Here is a 19,606-nt window from a genome sequence, read left to right on the forward strand (position 1 = left end):
ACATTTTCCTCATGTAAAATCATAGTTTAAATCCCAACCATACGTAGCTATGGAATAATGGGGTCACTTATTTTCCACTACTTCAGTAAGATACTACAGCAAGCTAATGATTTTACAAGACAGACGGTTTAAAGCATCGATTTGCTGCAAATTGCTCAATCCATAACTAATGAGCAGCTCTACAGGTTTTCAGTAAATCAATCCCATTAGAATTTACAGTTTGCATAAGATCATATAACTCAATCTGTGGACACAGAACAATTTTTTTTTTTTTTTTTTTTTGTAACCTTCAGCAGCCCCTTGTTGTTGCTGTTTTTTTAAACTCTCTTCAGTTTCTATGGGTGGGTTGGATAAAATCCCTGTCTTGAGGGTTCTGACAGCATGCCTGAAAAATACACTGTCCACTTCTACACAGGCACACATGCATCCCATGTCAAGTCCTAGATATTCCCTTGCAGAAGACAGTTAATATCCAAGGAGGCAGGATGAGACGACAAATGGAATTCAGTGTCTGTCACCTGTAGCACTAAAACTCTGCCCCAGTTTGAAGGTGGATTATATTTTACACCTCTAAGAGTGTGAAGTCGAATGGCAACTGTTATTTGGACCCACACAAGTAATTCTTCATAACAAGCTGAAATCTCTCCTGTATGAAAAAAATAGCAAAGGCAAAAACCTCTATGGATTGAGAGACAGGACTTTTGTCACATATCCGTGGTATAGAAACAGGAAATTGAGAACTACACTTGCTAACAGACCAAGTTCTAGATTACTTTATTACTGGTGATGCCAGTATGTTTGTACCATGTTTTCTCCGGGCTTTGTAAGAAAAGGGTCAGTTCTATCGTTATCAATTACTATAACACAATCATTTTAGGCAAAACAGTTATAGGCAAGCAGAAGTTCAAATCCTGTCAATGAATTCATAGACTCTGAAAAAACATTGTATTGGTTGTTACAAAAGAGCAATGTGGCTGAAGGGCTGTTAGTACGGGAGTGTTGAATCATCCCACTCCAACTGCTCTTGCCTGGTGGCATTCTGTTTGTCTCCCTTTTGGACAATCACTTCCTCTTCCTCCTCCTCCTCTTCCTCCTCCTCTTCACTTTCATCTGATTCAGCACTGGTTGTATCTTCCTCTTCATCTTCTACGTCTTCTTCCTCACTCTCCTCTTCTGTCTGGTGAGGCTTTTCATACTTCTACAGTACATTTAAAGAAATGAAAGAGAGAGAGTAGAAGAAAAGTGCCTTCTTGCTAGCCAGTGGCTGTGAGAATGTGAACATTTATTCCACGTATTTAGAAATGCTAACGTGCTGGGAAAATCTGCTTTCCATCATTATCTGATTACTAGGCATCAAATATGATACAATTCAGTAGCAAATAGTCAAAAAACTACTGTAACAAGAATGGAATGTCAATAAGCAATATCTTTGGCAGTCAAACTGCCAAAATTTAACCCTTCAATGTCAGTTTCTTTGAACTGCTGATCATTTCCCCTCTTTTTAGTGTATTAGTGCTTACATTAAAAAGTTAAAGTAACTATATCATCTTGGGAACCTAGGGTGCAAATATGGATGGGGAGGAAGTGGCGTTGTACCCAAGAATTCTTCACCATCCTATTTAGTAATTATATATGACAACAAATATTAAGTGCTCAATTATATATCATCATGGTGTGTAGAGCTGAAAACTGAGATGGAGTCCTGAGTGTACATACATACAACTGTTCTGCCAAGCCTAAACAAGTGTACATTGAAAGAGTCTTAAAACTCACTGCTGAGTAAGCTACCAGCACAGACAGTAACTCCTGGTAGTATCATGATATAATACTGTGCCTCAGTTATGTACCTCCATGGGGTTGACGGTAATAGTCAGAGCAGAATCATCCCAATCCATTTCATTTTCTTTACTTCCTTCGGTGTCTGCAGAGCTGTGCTGATGAGCTGTCCGAATTCGATAGACCCCCAAGGTTATGATGAAAATGAGTATGCTCACACAGATTATGATAACGATAGTAGCCACACTTGGAACAACTGGAACAAAAGGTGGAAAAGGGAATGGGCTTATATTTGTGGAACAAATTGCCTACTAAACACTAAATACATTGTCTATTTTTTCCTCTCAGCACCTCTTCCTTTGGATTGAGAATCAGCACAGCCATCCATCTGCCGTGTGCCTGGGACTACAGAAAGTGTTGACAAGTGCCCACCTACTAAGGCAGAGCATACATGAATGGTGTTTGCAGATATCTTATAATGAGTATTATAAATCATAACTAAAAAGTGAGTATGCCTACCATTTGTTCTTTAAGCCACTTTATTACAGAAGACAGTAGTCAATCAGTGCCGAATCAATTAGTTTCAGAACAAGTGTTTTTGCAGTACGGTTCAGTTATCTTACCTGCATGTTGTCCCCTTCTGATTACAGCTGAGATGTTAACCTCACTTGTGAGAAAAAGTATATCTCAAAGCTTGTATTTTCAAAGGTTTCAAACACTTGTACTGTGATTTAAATCTCAGTCTCCAAGAAATAAAATAACACATTGCCACTCTATTTGCCTGTGTTACAACCTTCCTGGGAGACTCTTGAGGATTCAAGACATTTTTCCTCACTGTTCTATTGCACTCTGAGAAGCCTCTGTTTCCACCTAGTCACAGGAATAAATCTCTCTGAACTACTGTTGTATTATCAGCTCCATAATTAGGTTAGTGGAGAGGTGCTACCTAGGTACTGCAGCTCCAGGAGCTATAGTAGTTCTGTACCCCATTTTATCATCTTGCCTTGCCTGTAAGAATGGAACTCTGAAATCAGAACAATATTAAAGTAGAGACGAGACAACTAGTTTGCAATAGTACATTTTGTAAAAATTCAGTTTCATTTTAGTAAAATGTCTGTACAAGTGCACAGAAAAATACAGTAATTTTCTAAGCGTAACTGTATATGACTACTTATAACTACCTACACTTCACATCAGCTTTACTTCTTTACATATGTATCATTCAGCTCAAAGGATTTCAGAATCCAGCATTTAAATGGGTATCTTTGCCCTGGGTTCAACATCATTGAAAAGGCTTCAGATTTGGGTATATATTTCAACTCACATAGCCTAAAAATTCAATTTAAATTCTGTGTTTAATATATACTAATGCCCCCTGTACATGGGTAGGTGGACCTATCTTCTCTCCAGAGAGCTCCAGACTGAGGCCTGGACAGCAGCTAACAGAAGCACTGCAGCAATTATATATTTTAAAAATAATACAAACACTTATTCCTTTTGCTTAGAAAGGAGTGGGCAGAAATTAATATGCCATAGAAATACAGATGTACAAAGACAATATGAGCACAAATATTATCCTTCATACCATTCAACACTAGAAACAAGACATTTTCTTAACTATGTGGGTCAGAGTACATAACCTTTAATGAAGACTTTAAAAAAGGATACCAGTGTTTAATTACAAAGTACCTCCTCGGAAAGAAAGAATAGAATTCAATGTTACCTTCATTCATACCTGTGCAATGATCTCTGTGAGGTTTCACAAGCTGTAACTATGGACTTCAGGGCTTTATTTGTTGACCAGGCTGAATCACAAGGGAAATACCGACATACCAGAATCATGAGCGGTCTCTGTAAAGTCGTCACATACCTGAGTTGTGAACAGCACTTATGCTTCCCTCTGGGTGGTGGACAGATTGGAGAAATTGTGGTTGTACTATCATATGATTTACGTGGTCCATGAAGTTGGAGTTGGAGCTGTGTAGAATATTAACCTGGCACAAGAGAAAAATAGATCAGATACTAAAAAGTGTATATTCCAAGCCTGCTGGCTTCATACATTACATTGAACTATGAAGTTCATCAGCAGGTAGGAACATTATTATATAGATCTTAAAGGCCAAATTCACTCTTTTTATGCCAGTGAAAAATACACAGGTTAATATATTTCTCATTTCTAGCATTAAAAATTGCATTCTAACATTTCTAGCTGTAGACTATGAAGTGGCACTGAAAAGGATTTTTTTGATTTACCTGTCTGGATAAGTAATGACTTTTTTTCTCTATACTAATCAGCTCTTAGGTGTTCCCTGAAAGTTAGTGGGAGATTTGTCACTCTGAACACTGACAGTGAACGTATCAAACTCGTTGAGTTTAAAACCAAAACAGTAAGAGAGAATTAAAAGAGGTTTCAGTCTTTCCTGCATCCCTACTTTCAGAGTGACTTTCTTTGAAGATCCCATAGCAGTCCTCTGTCCTACTGATAGTTATGTCATAAGCAAAACCCCTGAAGTCATTGTCAGGGCTGCAGAATGCTAAGGTGAAAAGAATTTTCAATACAATGTAAACATGTAAAAACTTTCAGAAGCAATTATTAAATTTTGAGCCTATTGCTAAGAAGGTCCTGCCCTTTCCTGTAGTTACTTGGTTTCCAGGCTGGCTAAGTTGGCTTGCCTACAGGCTGGCTAAGTTGGTTCTTCAGAATAGGTCCACAATTCCTGCTGAGGTGCATCAGCAGTAATTCTCGGTCCCTGAGCCATTGTGCTGCACTGGACTTAGTACCAGCACACATAAGCTCAAGAGAGCTATGTAAATATTCCTGTGGTAACTGACCGTAGTGGATCAGTAGTAGTGGATCAGTCTGCGTAGTGGATCCAAGAGAATATAACACATGAAGTCCATCCTATGCATTCGTTACCTATATACTGACTTTCTTCCTCAAAGAAATCTGAAATCATGTAAATTACCAGGAATGATCTCCATCTGATGAAGAACAAATTAGAAAATGTATTGTAAGGGGGTGCTTGGAAAAACTGAAAAGGTGAATGCTGCAGAAAATAAAAGTATGTCAGGTTCAGTTAAAAAATAACTAATCTAAGGAAAATAATGAGGCTGTAATGATTTACTTTCGAGCAGCTGTATAAATCTTCAAAAAGACCTGTAGGAGATTTTACGTCATGGAAAAACGATGATGACCTTAGCTTCCATTCTGTTTGAACAGGAGTAATTCTCTGTGTTAGTGGAGTTCAAGAGGAGGGTCATCTTCTTACATATGCCACAGAATAGAGAGACCCACATTGCCCACACGAGAAGTCAGCTTCCTTTTAGAATGGAACTTAGATTTTTTCCTCTATTTGATTATAGTTACCAGACATGTCAATCATTTTATATATTTTAAAGTAAACTTGATGTCACTGAAGATAAAGCTAGTGCTCAGCCTCAGTGCTGGAAAAGAAAACTTGACTAAATTACTGCTTACCTCCAAGTTAAATTCATTGCTAGTGTAACGTCCGTTTAGCTCTGAGCACTTGACTCTGAACTTTCTGTCAAAGGTGGCAGAAGTGTACCAGTTACGATATCGAATCTGCCGAAGAACCTGTTCATAGTTGTGCATGCTGTCCACACCTGAAATGGTGGTAAAGCAGTAAGAATATCAAGGAGATGCTATGTAACAAATCCTCTGTGCAGTACAGGAGAAATCAAATGTTCACAGAAAATACAAAATTTGGCAGAATGATCTGAAAATGGCAATGCATCAAATATTCCCTGATAGAGCCTCTGGCTGATACTAACTTATGTGAGAATAGTTTTTGGAAATGAATGTAGGTCCATAATGGAGAAGAACAAATACAACGGCAAAGATTTAGAATACATTATTTAGTAATCGAAAAAAATGGCCAATGAGTTACCAGCACTGTGCAGGAGCACTGAGGAATCCCCTCATTCCCACATTCCACTGTGATGGTCCCACAAGACCCCTCGCATTTAAAGAAAGCAGTGGTGTTATTTTCCTTATTTGGGGAGTGGCAGGAGGTATGCTGAGATCAAGACAAAGCTGTGCTGTATTCCAAAGGATAAACACAGCACACACAGATATCAAGAAGCGATTATGGTTTTTGAGACACAGTCTCTTCTGGAATATGTTACAGCTAGTACATCACAGATTTCTGTCTAATTTCTTTCAAATTAGTCTTTTTATTCCAATAATGTTATTGTTGGTGGGAAGAAATACGGGAAAGCAAAGTCCATGAACATACCATAGACTGAATATCCTGCTGTAGAATTTGTGGCATCTAGATGTTTTCCTTCAAGCTCCATGCGATCTAGTTCTAAACACTCTTGTTCAGGATCTAGTTCTGTGCCAATGACCAAAATATCACAGAAATCCAAGTTGTGGAGCATTTCCTCTAATACCACTGGCTTATTGACTGTGAACACATGGTATATACCATGAAAAAAAGAAGAAAGAAACTAAGATTAATGATCACAGAACAGTTCAGTCATTGTATATGCTTTGCATCAGGGCTTTCAATTTTTGCAAAGATGGTTGAATTGTTTTTTGCCGATATTAAATACAGCATACTTGAAGCAAATCAAAAGAGAAGTGTCTTGCCTGTTCAGGTGCTATGATGATGAAGGCCTACAAATACCTAGCGAGAGATATAGAAAATATATTGCTCTGCAATAAAAGGCATTCAAGAGCAGTACTGGACATAGAAAACTGAAATTTGATCCTGGAAATAAATTCATGTAAACAATTCTGTTTTTCAATACTGTATTGATACCAGGTCGGTATCACACATTCATTCTTTTCTGAAGGAAAACTGAACTGGAAAAACATGTCAAATATATCTATGCTTGGATGATTCTCTCAGTTACGCTATGGCCCATAAAGAATTTGCATTACAAAGAACATGGCCATCTATCCAAGAACGTGGTATTATCATAAATGCCAAGATCCTGCGTTGTGTGACTTGGAGAAATTGAGTTGTAAACTGACTATCCTTCAGCATGTACAATTACAAAAATAATTCTGTTGCTGGAAAAGAGTAGCATATCAATTTAATACTTTAATTCTCTGGTCAACTTAGCACAGTGTCTGGCAAGACTGCTTAACCAGCTCCCTGAGGGTACCATAGACACAGAGACTGCAATCTTGGAACTTAGTGCCCATTTTGTGAATTTCATTTTAGAGCGTGTATGGGGAAGACAGAAAAGTCTTATGCCCTAGATTCCCAACTCTTGGTACAGTGAATTTGAGTATCTGAACTCCAGGTGCAGCTCTAGCTTGTCAAAAAATGCAGACCCAACTCAAATTTGCAGGATAGGCAAATCTGAATATTGCTAAGGCTGATGAGTTGGACTATTTCATGGGAAGCTATGAGAGACAGGCAAGAGCTGGGCTGCAGAGCGAGGGAAAAGCTTGAACTGGTCAGCTTTGCTGCTCTGGCTCAGTGGGCAAACAGGAGAGGTAGGGGCAGCAATTTCAGCTATTGGTGGGGTCCCACTGATTTCTCTACTGAGGCAGGACAAGCAGCAACGTATTGGCATTGTGGGGGCCCTCTGCAGGTAGGTAAGGCCTCAGAGCCATAGTCATGCTGCTGCTTGCGGCAACTGCCTGATCTGCTTTTGATGAGAGACAGACCTAACTTGTCCTGTGACTGGGGACTACACGGTGACTAAATCAGCCTCCTCAGCCTTGCCATGTGCATCTCTGCTACAGTCATGATGATCAAGTTACGTAAATTCCCGATAAGTGCAAAAATAGCTATAGGTAGATAATAGTCAAGATTTATGGCTGTCTTTGCCTTTATCAGGTAATATCTGGGCTGAAAGAAATAATGATTCTAGCTTATAATGCAGGAATTGAGACTTAGAATTCAATAATCTTTTGCAAAACACAATTATTCCCAAAGCCAATTATTGTCTATCCATTTTAACCACTCTTAGTGGAAATATACAAGAGATGGCACATTAGGAGGTGCCTGACTTTCAAGGAACGAAACAGTAGTTTAAGAAATGCTGCTATGTTCCTTTTCAAGGTGAGACTCAGGCTTTTTAGGTTACAAGGTGTTACAACAGTAATTATGCCAGTAATCATACTGGGAAAAAATGGGATAGATGAAGTTATGAACTAAACTGGAGGGCAGTAGTTCCTAATTCATTGAACAGTTTTGAAGATGTCGTACCATTTAGAGACATGGAGCGTCATACATGCATTGTGTCTCAAGTGATGGATAACGATCACTCTTTTCTATGCAAGAATTCTTTTTTTTTACATACTGTAATTGTATGCGGTTGATATTATGATATGATGACATTTTCCAGCCTTCAGAGGACAGATGCAGTTTCAGGCAAGTGATAAGCAGCATTATTACAAAGCATGACTTCAGGGAATCCATGCCCCTACACTTGCACATCATTAGCGATTTTATCTTTTTAAGAGACGTACACCTAGATGCTGCTTATTCTTGTCCAACAAATATTGTTCAGCATGATTCCTCAGATTACTAGGCTTTTCATTTACCTTGCACACAAACATCCAAAAGGAAGATTCCTTTATATACAATTATTTTAAACCTTATTTATATTTTTGAACATCCACCTAGTGTCGAATAATAATACACACATTGCTCAGCATTAGAATAAACTGTCATAATTGAAAAAAATATTTGCAAATTATTATATTTACATTATAAAGGTGGGAAACTGAGGCACAAGATTACTTTCTCAAGTATAACCCACAAGTCAGTAGCAGAGCTAGAAGCATAAGAACAGACTAAAACTCCAACTATTAGTCAACTTCTGCTTTCCACTTTATCAGTACAATTAACAAAATTCTGTTACAAATAGAGAGATTCTAATGAAAATATGTTATCCAACAGAATATGTAGAGAAGAGCAGAAAGGATTTATTCCCAAGTAGGCAAGACACTAAATGGAAAAGTTGCTTTTTTTGAAATACTATCTATCACTATTTTTTGAGATACTATCTATCACTATTTAAGACATTTTTCAATGTGTTTAATTTAATGTCTTCAGTACACATTACTGCTGCCTAACATTGTCAGGTGACAATGTTAATCTGGGTTTAAGGGCTAAATTAATCTGGGTGAAGTGACTTCTTTTGTGTTACTTGTTTGTGCTATCCTTTAAAAAAAAGTGAGGGGTTGTGCTACAGAGTAAGTAATAATATTTAAAAGAAATCCACAAACCTCTGTCATGTTCTTTTAAGTCCACTGGATGCTCCATTTTAGTGACTGTGCTGACAATCCTGATGTCAGGTAACAAAATAACACCTCTTTCACTTTCAAATTGTGCAGCTGGTCTAGCAAAGTGGTCCATCCCACTTATTGTAATCTTGGGCTCATTGGCCTGAAACACCATTACATACGCGTCTATATCTGGGATACTAATGCAGACATCTTCACCAAAACATCTGAAAAATATATTATTAATTAACTGCACGTAACACATTGCACATCAGAGGTGTGTGGCACTTGCACTGCCCAAAACCCACCTGATGGCTCTCATCCTTTTGTATTGTCTCGGAACAGTCTATTCCATACTTTGACATTGCCACACACAAGGACATGCGTCTGTACCACCATGTACATAGGCCAGCAGTGACAGTAACAGCTCTGTTCCTCTCATCCCCCCCCACATTCAAACTACTGAAATTATGTAGGGACAGCTTAGCAAACAGATTTGTTTGCTCAATCTTTAGTAAGGTCACTAAAAGAATAATATTTTGATGTTTAACTGACATTTCACAAAGTAGTCAATGGTTAAAAAAAATTAATTAGATGATAACAACTGACTTAAGTAAACCTAGCATTAAATTCTCAAAGCAATATCTAATGAATATAATATGGTTATTTTGTCACGTGTGAATAAAAAGGCCTAATTTTCCATTTAAATTGGACGCACCATGAACTCATTCTGGCACCCCCCAGTATTTACTGGGGACAAAAGGGGCCTATATTGGCATTTTCATCTGAATCAGCACTGTGCTTTGGAAGTGGATCTCCTGACAAACTCTACCTTACTTCCTCTTGGCACAAGGCTTGGGCCAGCCTTGGAGTGTGCAAAGTGGGCTGCTTCCAGTGAAACTCCATCAGAAGATGCTCTCCAAACACTTAGCGTGGTCAGCCCACAGCACTAGACTAAACTGAGTGCTCTAGTAAGAACTGTACACGCAGTAGATGAGAGTTCATAGAACTGGTGTTTATTTTCAGTCTAAAGATCTGCTTTCGCTGCACTGTACAACTTGCTGTAACAGAGACGTACCCCAGGGGAGCTCAGGAGTGGCAGACAGCTCTTTGATTATGTAGAATGGTAAACATTATTGTGCAGGTTCTGTCACTATTGTTGCACGAAAATGGAAGGACACGGATTTCTGTTTAACAGCCCACACCAGTATTTCAGTGATGACAGCCGTATAAGGATACAGACAGACAAAGACTATTTCAAGCATAGCTACAAATACTGTTCTTGCAGATAGGTCGTCTGTTAGATGTAATAGGCCTTCTTTAAAAAGTCATGGCTCTAGCTATCTCAGAAGAAACTATAACTTTTTAAAATGAACAGTAAAATAAGAATGCAATAAGTGCAAGTACTGTTCAGTCAAGACTGTATGCTCCAAACTATAAACAGAATGCAAGTAAATTACATTAACAAGAAAAAGTTTCTTAAAAGGACAATATCAAAAGAAAACCACAATGTAAACCAGCATAAAAGTAAATGAAATTAATCCTTTATGCTCAATAACATAAAAGTATGATTTAGCGATGTAATTTAGCCAAAATTCTTCTTTTTACATGTCCAAAGAAAAAAATAATTCATTAAAAATATTCCTAATCTAATCAGTTCAGCTGAAGTATAACTTACTGGACTTTAGATGAGACTTTGAGACGCCGTATGCCTGCAGTAGGAAACTGTCTAGAGTTGATGTATGAGACCTTTCGGAGAGCTTGATTTATATTCTCAATGTCATCTCCTTCCATGACAAGGACTGACTGGGAAGGGTTGAAGTGATACTAGGGGAAATGCATATAATTAGTATTTAAGGTACCAGGTACAGAGTACAAAATAAGACATTTTTAAGGAATATTGCAAGACATAAGTTTAAAATCTAATGATTTAAGAAAAAAAAATTCTTAGTAGCTATTGTTGGCTGAATCTACATGTTGTTCCCTAAAACATGTACTCATATCAGTCATCTATTTAATATCTGAATCACTACTGTTATAATTAATTTTATAGTAAACTAATCCCAATTTCCTGTACTTTGCCCAGCCTTATCAACTTTGTTGATTCTATTTCTGCAGCTGTAGAGTTCAAAACCTTAACTTACTGTCGTCATTATTATTACAATGCAATTTTTTTTAGGTTAAATACATCCCCCATATAAAAATATTGGCTTAAACCAGAGTAGCATGCAGAAGCATATTTTTCCTGCTTTCTGTTTGGTTTTACCCTGGGCTATCTTTGTGAGATATATTTCAACATGAATGAACAAAACAATTATAACATTTGCCTCCTACATCTTCATTAATGTCAGACACAATAAAGGGGATTCTCCTTTCTCTGTCTCATGATCAATAAGGGTGACATGATTTAAGATGAAGCTGCTACTTGCACAAAGCCAGCTGCTCATTTGAGCCAACAAACCTTGCAAAGTCAATGGCTATTCTTGTAGCCCTGATCCTTCTCTAGTCCATTGCATTGAACATGAAACAGTCTTGCTGACCAAGAAACTTTGCTACTATATTCACATAGAAAATGATTGATTTTATCTTCATCATAATTCATTCTGATTCCATTTTTTTGTCTGTTTATTGGTTCAGCAAACCATCTGCATTGCAGAGAAAACCAGATTAACCCCCTTGATTTTGTACCTTACTGTTGTCAGCACAAACCAGAGAGAAACGCACCCTTCTCTCACATGCAGTCCCTTCCCAAAGCTGGATATGGATTATATGAACATGTTCTATTATATAAAGACAAGGGTTGTCTACGCTTCCTTACAATGAGGAAGGTTAAAAAGCAAATGAGCAGCTAGGCTGTGAAGAACAGAATGAAGCACAGGGGTCTCTGTCAAACAGAACACGGAGGACTGGGTTTAAAGCTTGTGCAGGAAGGTCATAACACACTGAAGGGTATTTTTTAACAAAGAGGAGGACTAACATGAGTCACAGTCTGCATACACTTCTTTTTCCTTTCTGTAAGCTAGCAGTAGTAGAAAATAAAATTAGCAAAAGGAGACTCTAGCTAGCTAGTTAACTTAATAGCTCAGCTGCCAGAACAGCTGGAATACTGCCAAAGGGACTGGAGAAAGCCCTACTCTGAGCCATTTTTGTCTTTCTCATTAAAAAGGGCTAAAAATAGCGACAGTTTAGACAGTGTTTCTGAGAGCTGTTACAGATATCTGAAAATTAGGCTGCAGACAAAAAATCAGTCCAACAGTAATGTGTCAGAAACTGTATTACAGCTGCATTGCTCTTAGGCGGCTAAAGGGTGAAGCTTCGTAAGTCCAACGTGCCCCGCAGAGACACCTTCCAACATCAGTTTGCCAACATTGAATCTGCTAAGCACCACGTAAATAGCCACACAGAACCTATCATCTGTGCAACTGTCACACATGCTTGTCTGAGACCAGGTATGGGTTTTTTTGACACCAGAAACCCTTTCTCTTTATTAATCTTCTGTTCAAGGTCAGGTGCCAACTGTTCTGCTTTCATCTGAGCTTCTTTCTGTCAGCCCAAATAAGAAACCCTCCCACAATCTATCTCTGACTGCTCCTTTCGTTTTTGCCTCCTGCTGTTGCACTGACTGTTGAGCTTGCTGAGGATGTAAAAATGAAAACAGTAACTTTAAAAAAATACTATGCCTCATTTGTATTTCAGAAAATGAAAATGTTTTGAAGTTTGGTGAAAGAAAGAAAAGGCAGAAAACAATCCCTCATCTTCATTTTCCCCACTGCACTGCTACAGTAAGGAAGCCAATGACGCATGCTGGAGCATCAGTGGGTGGTATAATAGGCATTTTTTCCAAGGCCATGAAACAGGACTACTCAAATATTGTCAAGTTTCAGAGTGTGACAACAGGGGAGGAATTACTATGCTTTTAAGCACCATGGACCAAGTGTACACTGCTTTAATTCATATAAAATCCCAGCAAAGAACTTACTGGTAGGCATATACACTTGCGTTGCAGAAAATCCTACCTGCTCTTTGTATGCATTGTCTTTTAAAAATAGCTTTTACTCCTAAGTGTGTCATTTTGCTGGCAGAAGCAACAATGTGAAATTCTTAATGATGTCCTTGGTAGGATGAAGGAAAAAAAATTCCTTGGGGTGTTTTGCTCATATGTGAAAGCTAGAGCTAGGAAAATTCCTCCTTACCTTTGCACTTTCGATTTTCCTTTTCACCCTTGTTTTCAGAAAACATATCAGTTATACTACACCACTGCAACACCACCTAGACAGACATTTGAGTGTATTTCAGGTCAGCCTCCTATCTTGTACAATGAAAATGTTTAGCTAATAAAATGTAGTACATGGCATTTCCACTGCATGCTCTAGCTCAAGTGTTACAGCACCATCCTCCTCCTCACTGAAAAACAACACATGAAAAAAACACCTGTGCAGTTTCACAGGATGCATAGTCTGCAGCCAAAATATCTTTCCAGTTTGAATTTGAAGCTCAGCTCCTTTGGAAGATGGTATTGTGATTTGTGTGCTAGGAAATAGCTTAACAGTGTGTTTACAGATTAGGCTGAAGAACACCTGTCATCTAATAATGGTATCCGTAAAGGGACACTGACAATGCATCTCATGTAAGCATTACAGAAGTTATAGTCAAGATCCTACATATGTATCCAAAAGAACAGAATTTGTCTTAATGAATGCAAAGCAATCTGGCCACTATGGCAATTGAAACAGGATTTCCCTCTGTCTGTTGTTCTCCAATCTTAGAAAAAGTGTTACAATATCAGTGAAGATAGTCATATGCATAATGAAGATGGATAATGATTTATATGCAAATGTAAAATTTTAATTTCTTGACTTTAGGGTTTTTTATTGTCCAATTTTCATGTCCCATAACATTTTCCTCTTGGAACAGACTATGTATTTTTCAATACTATTGCATTGGGACTTCTTTTGGAGTTGCCTCTAGATGAAAGATATTCCACTTATGCTTTCCATTGCTTTAAAGCTATTTGGGATCAAAATTCAGTAATTCTTTGGAATCATGTCTACTTCTGTAAAACTACCAAAATAAGCATGAGAACACAACCTGGCAATTCTTATGGACACTGAAATATCAGCAGCACCTTACTTTCTGAGCATCTAGCTTTGCAATAATGGAAACATTTTTCTTTGCAGTGTCACAGCTCTTCTACTATACTGCTTTTTCTTTGCATGACTTTATGGGAAATTACATTGCTTCTGGGAGTACGTTTGTACTGTGTATACTCTACCTTGGGCTCTCCACTTCATAAATCAGCTCTAAATTTTTATCAAAGATGATGTCAGTTCATCCCTCACCTTTATCCCTTGGCCAAGACTCTCAAGAGAATTAATATCCAGACCTTCCTTGCAGGCCTGCAAGCAGGAAATCACTTTCTGACTCTCAATTTTGCCTGGCCGGATAGTAAGACTGGCCAGGCTGCCGTGGAAATACTGAGCAAATCTGGGCTTGGTGACTTCACCTCCTGCAAGAAAGAATATAAAATGATTATTGATACCAATACACAAACCACACATCTAATAATTCACTTTATGTTTTAACACATTTAAAGCATTTACTACATTTTAGCCAAGTATATTTGAGATCCCATTTATTGTGATAAGTGGAATTGCTTTGTGGGTTGTCGGGTGGTACCTAGTAGCAGCCTATCTTGAAGATTCTTGTCATTGTTCTTCCAATATTGTATTCGTGTGTTTATAAAGCTCTGATAACATACTCGGAGATGAAACATGGCTTCCCAAACCTGTGTCCAAGGAAGCATGGCATTTTTAAAAATGAATTGATAAGATTACTGAAGTGATCAAACACAAATTTAAAAAAATGTTTAAGGTCTAACGTTTATTTATACAGAAACTGTATTTGCAAGTTTTCTATTACAAGATCACTTACACAGCCTTTGCCTTTCTCCTCCAAAAACCATACTACCTGAAGGTCTTCGATGTGCTAAGTCATGGCTCTGTGTAAGCAAACTGCCACCCCCTCTACAAACGGCTGTCTCTAAGGATATGGTGTAAATCCATAGCAGTGAATGCAGGCCAATGCACAGCACTATGCTAAAAGGCTTATAGTGCTTCCCTTGCCCAAAGCAGCTCATTTGGTGCCAGAGCAGGTCTCGTCACTCTATGCTGCGTTAGGCCTTCCAGCTACGCTCTATTCAGTTTCACTCTAGGCAGCTTCAAAGCAAGACTGATCTTTAGGAGTTGTCAATAAAATGTGATTACATACTGCCTGCACCAGTGATCATAGCATCTAAATTACTCTTGGGATATTTAGTGATTTACTCATCCTCTTCTAGGAGAATTTTTAGAGCTTGTCTTTCCTGCAAGTGCATGTGAATTATCTATATCAGTGCATGTGAATTACTGCCTACCTTGAGCCTGAGAGGACTAAGAGAGCCACGCAACAGTGAAGCCATGCAGACTAATTGGATTAGCAGTTGATAAGCTGCTAATCCATAGTTGATATCCACATAAGTTGATAATTGGTAGATAACTCATCTCTACAGTGGTTGTAGCTTTAGTGTCAACCAACTTATTTCTGCCAGGCAAGCTAGCTCAAGCTTGAACTTTAACTTGAAGATTTGTGTGTGGATTGGCGTTAGGATAGGGATGAAGCGGCAAATTTTCTTTAGGCTGATGTTGTTACCTAGAAGCTTGAAAAACTTCACTTCTAGTCTGTGCAGTATGAGCACTATGAAGACGACTCAAGTTATTTTATATAGCGAAGAAAATACACACTGAGAGAAAATACATACTGGGAGAAAAGAAAGTGTCTAAGCAGGCTGTTTCTTTATAGTAGTAGACAGGTTTTGTTCTTTTTTGTTAACATTGCAGCACAAACTGCCTCTCTTTTTACCCCAAAGAAAGATCCTCAAGGAGAGATTATTCTTCTCCACTCTTTCATTCATTTGTCCATTATACAGAAAACTTCCTCTGGGCAGAATTTTTTTGAGGTTTCATGGAAACATTCACGTATGCAACAGCTAAAGTGCAGGATTAGTTTGTACTGTAATTTTGGCCTTTCTGATACTTACCAAGACAATTAGTTGGTAAATAGATACTGCATTATGGGGATGGGGACATTGGCTTTCAGCAAAAATGTTGTTATATTTATCTATTTACATTGTCTTTAAAAGCACGTTGCCACAAATACAGCAGCAATGTATCTGGACAGAAAAAGGTAAGCCAAATTAAAAAAAAAAATGCAAACCTCTCCCTAAAAAGGAGACAAAAAGAGAAAAGCAGATAAGAACTTACAGAAGAAGAAGGGAATTACATTGTGCTTTGAAGCTTCAAATTCTCATATCCCTAACAGAATTCTGAAGACAGCAAGTTCCAAGGCTAAAACACTAACACTAATCCTGGAGCTTTGAAATTTAGAAACCTACAGTAGTCTGCCAGTAGATCTTAATAGTTCTGAGGAGATGCAAAATAAGAAGCAGTCTCAGATAAGCTAATGTATTTAAATGTGAAACTAGCTGATTAAAATGTATAAAGGACTAGACAAGAAGCTACAACAAAGAACTCAGTGCTGTGGCTATGCCTGACAGAAACAAGCAAGATAAACCAGTTGAAGTAAAGCTACAGAGCAACATGACTGGTGCTTACATCCATGAATAGGAATTTCAGGTTTGCCTTTTTTTTTTTTTTTTTTTTTGATTGGTTGTTCTTTCACTTTGGGCTAGTTCTTCTCTGGTGTCATTTGCAAAGCACTTACAATTACTTTGCTAGGTCATTTACAATGATACAGTAATTGCTCATAAACCATATTAAATATACAGAGTATTCACTGTGCCCAAGCCCCACTTTAAAAAATGCTGGTGTACAAGGAGGCATTACCATCTTGGAGATGTATGATACTTGTTTAAAGTCATCTGTCCTGTAAGTCATCTGCCCAACCACCAACATAAAAGCATGGAAGAGAATATGAGTGTTTCCAGAAATAAGCTTTTAAAATGCTCTGCAAATAGAGGCACTACAAAAACAGTGAGTATTTGAAGAACAGGCTTACATACTTACCCTGTTCACAGGACTAAGGTTGGGTTTTGTGCCCAACCTTAGTCCTGTGAACGGGGTAAGTATGTAAGCCTGTTCCTCATGTTAGATGTATAGATCGATTTTGGACTGTAAAGGAGGTGATGTAATCTTTGTTCTGAAGAGGCTATCAACTGCTATGTAAAAAAAGCAAGTATTTCAAGCAAATGTGAATGAAAAATAGCTGGGACTAGCTAGTCTCATATTGTGTCAGTAGAGAAAATCTGCAAAACTATGCCCATGGTTACAACAGGGTGATTCAGGCTGGGACAATTGCACTAGAACAACTGATAGCAGGGTCTGAAGGGACACTGAGGGATGATACAGTCTGTCCCCTAGCCCCCAGACAAGAACAGCTGTACTTAATCCATTCTTGAGAACTGCTGTTCTAAACTCTTCTGAAGACAGAGGCTTCCCAAGCAATCCACTCCAATGACCGCTGATCCTTAGAGTTGGAAGTTTCTTCCTAATAGGGAAAGTGAGCTGTCAAAATATGGCTATGTCTTGCCCTTTTCCTTTGCCAGGCTAAACAAGGTCTTTTCTTTAACATCTTCTACCTAACACTGTAGACTATGATCATCCCTGTTGCTTTTCCTGGAACTCCTGCTATTATCTGAAGTACTAACCATTAGCTAGCGTTCTTCTCAACGTTATATGTATTTTACATAGGACGTGCCTGTTAATCCAGAGTAGTGTGAATACTTTTTCCATATGAAAAAACATGAGTACCGAAAGAGAGAATACTATCTCACACTTTATTAGAAAAAATAGACTGATAAGAAAGCCTTCCATAAGCACATTTTACCAGACTTAAAGACAAAATTATATACCTGCCAATTTTATCCTCGAAGATGAACAGAAGTCATTGTATCTGACTCTTAGCACAGCTGCTTGTAATTGCAGCATGTTGACATTTTGATATTCTTCTACCTCAGCATTTCAGAATCTTCTCAGCTCAGTGGGGTATGTTAGCTTGCTGATGTGTTTCCATTGCCAGTAATTACTAGATTGCAAATGGACAAAATCTAATGCAATAAAATTGGGAACCAAAGACCAAAACTCTTGCTAAGATTGAAGGAATGGCCTAAAGCCAATCTGCTACAATCCTGTATTCTGGCTTTGATAAAAGGGATTACTGGGAATATAGTTTTTCAATCTCAAAAAATGTAAGAAGAAAAGATTGTCAGAATAAATTGAAAATCCTCAGCAATTGGTTGTTTTACTGCTAATATCAGTGTTTTATTCATGCTTGGTTCTACTATATTAGGATGCTTGAATGCTGTCTTTCCTTCTGCTTCTGCAATCTAATATTCTTCAAGTATTTGACCCCAGCTTCTCAGTGGGTGCAAATTTAGCCCAGGACGACCAATCTCCAAGTCCTAGTCACCCTAAAATTCTTAGCTCCCAAGATCAGATGAGTATAAATACATTTAATCCAGCACGAAAATGGTAATTCTGTACCGATGTTAAAGCAGTGTGTAATTGTAGCTAATGCTGATAGTAACATTTTTACAGAATATTATCCAAATTCTTCTAAATACTCATCTTCTCAAATAGAGGTCCTTTGACCCTAAGCATGATACATTTCAAGCCTGCCAGGCTCCACACGCAGCTGACAGGCAGCTCAGAGCCACTGACTTCATTGGGCAGGAGGAATGCTCAGTTCCATTGTCTGAATTGGACTCATCACTGAAATTACCACATGCTAAGAAACAACTGAGGAAAAGGTATAAGCTACTCCCAACAGCTTTTACTGCTTTAAGACACTTTGAACTTAACTCTGGGTTCTCACACCAAACTGAGCCTAAGCAACAATATTTTTGAGATAATGAAGAAGAACTAAATAGATTACACAAGCCTCTGGAGCAACAATTCAGAGAACAAAGTGGAGCTCCAGTGATGATGATCTTGAGGTAATCTAAGTGTCCTAAAATTTTTTCTACTTCCCAATGTCATGGTGCAGTGAAAAATAAAGTGTTCCGTAACATGGCATCTGCCAGTTTCTATCCAGAGGTCAGGCCACCCAGTTAACTTAGATTGCCTCAGCAAGTTTCATGGGAATTTTTTGCTGTCAGGGTCTTTTTGCCCTTTCTTACGAGTGAGATACAGCTCAGATACAGCTCACCTCCACAATCATGTTATAGCATCAAGACCTGAGAGAATAAGAAAACCTACTCCTCAACTGTGTTACATGTTGTGTTTCACTCAGCTCCATGTTTATTGATTACTACAGATTAATATGCTGTGAATGCTAATTCTTGGGGGATAGTTAACTAGTTAAGACTTAGCTGAATGATGTGACCAACAAAGGAAAACGGAACCTTCCCTACTGTCAGTCAGGGAATTAGGTTGATGTCTGTAACACAAAAAAGACTGAAAGAACACTATAGAACAACTTCACTTATTCTCATCACAGATTCTTGCATGACAAATTTTCTAAGCTACTGGTTTTTTTCCCTTCTTTAAATGTAAATGTTGTGGTCACCATCACAGTTGTGAGGCAACACAGGCCACAGTGTTACTCAGACCTTGATGATAAAATTGT

The 19,606-nt window shown here is 38.1% G+C and overlaps 1 protein-coding gene across 1 annotated transcript in view; it reads right to left on the bottom strand.

Annotated features, from left to right (window-relative positions):
- Positions 1-758: 758 nt before the first annotated feature.
- Positions 759-19,606, bottom strand: part of CLSTN2 (calsyntenin 2) — a 231,590-nt gene continuing 212,742 nt past the window's right edge. The window contains exons 10-17 of the mRNA XM_075509125.1: positions 14,326-14,492; positions 10,665-10,813; positions 8,990-9,213; positions 6,033-6,203; positions 5,255-5,400; positions 3,647-3,770; positions 1,848-2,032; positions 759-1,198 (exon numbers count right to left, since the gene is read on the bottom strand). Of these exons, the coding sequence (XP_075365240.1) occupies positions 986-1,198; positions 1,848-2,032; positions 3,647-3,770; positions 5,255-5,400; positions 6,033-6,203; positions 8,990-9,213; positions 10,665-10,813; positions 14,326-14,492 (1,379 nt within the window). The 3' untranslated portion in view covers positions 759-985. The remainder of the gene's footprint in view (positions 1,199-1,847; positions 2,033-3,646; positions 3,771-5,254; positions 5,401-6,032; positions 6,204-8,989; positions 9,214-10,664; positions 10,814-14,325; positions 14,493-19,606) is intronic.

This window comes from Mycteria americana, chromosome 7, assembly GCF_035582795.1.
Source record: "Mycteria americana isolate JAX WOST 10 ecotype Jacksonville Zoo and Gardens chromosome 7, USCA_MyAme_1.0, whole genome shotgun sequence".
Taxonomy (NCBI): domain Eukaryota; kingdom Metazoa; phylum Chordata; class Aves; order Ciconiiformes; family Ciconiidae; genus Mycteria; species Mycteria americana.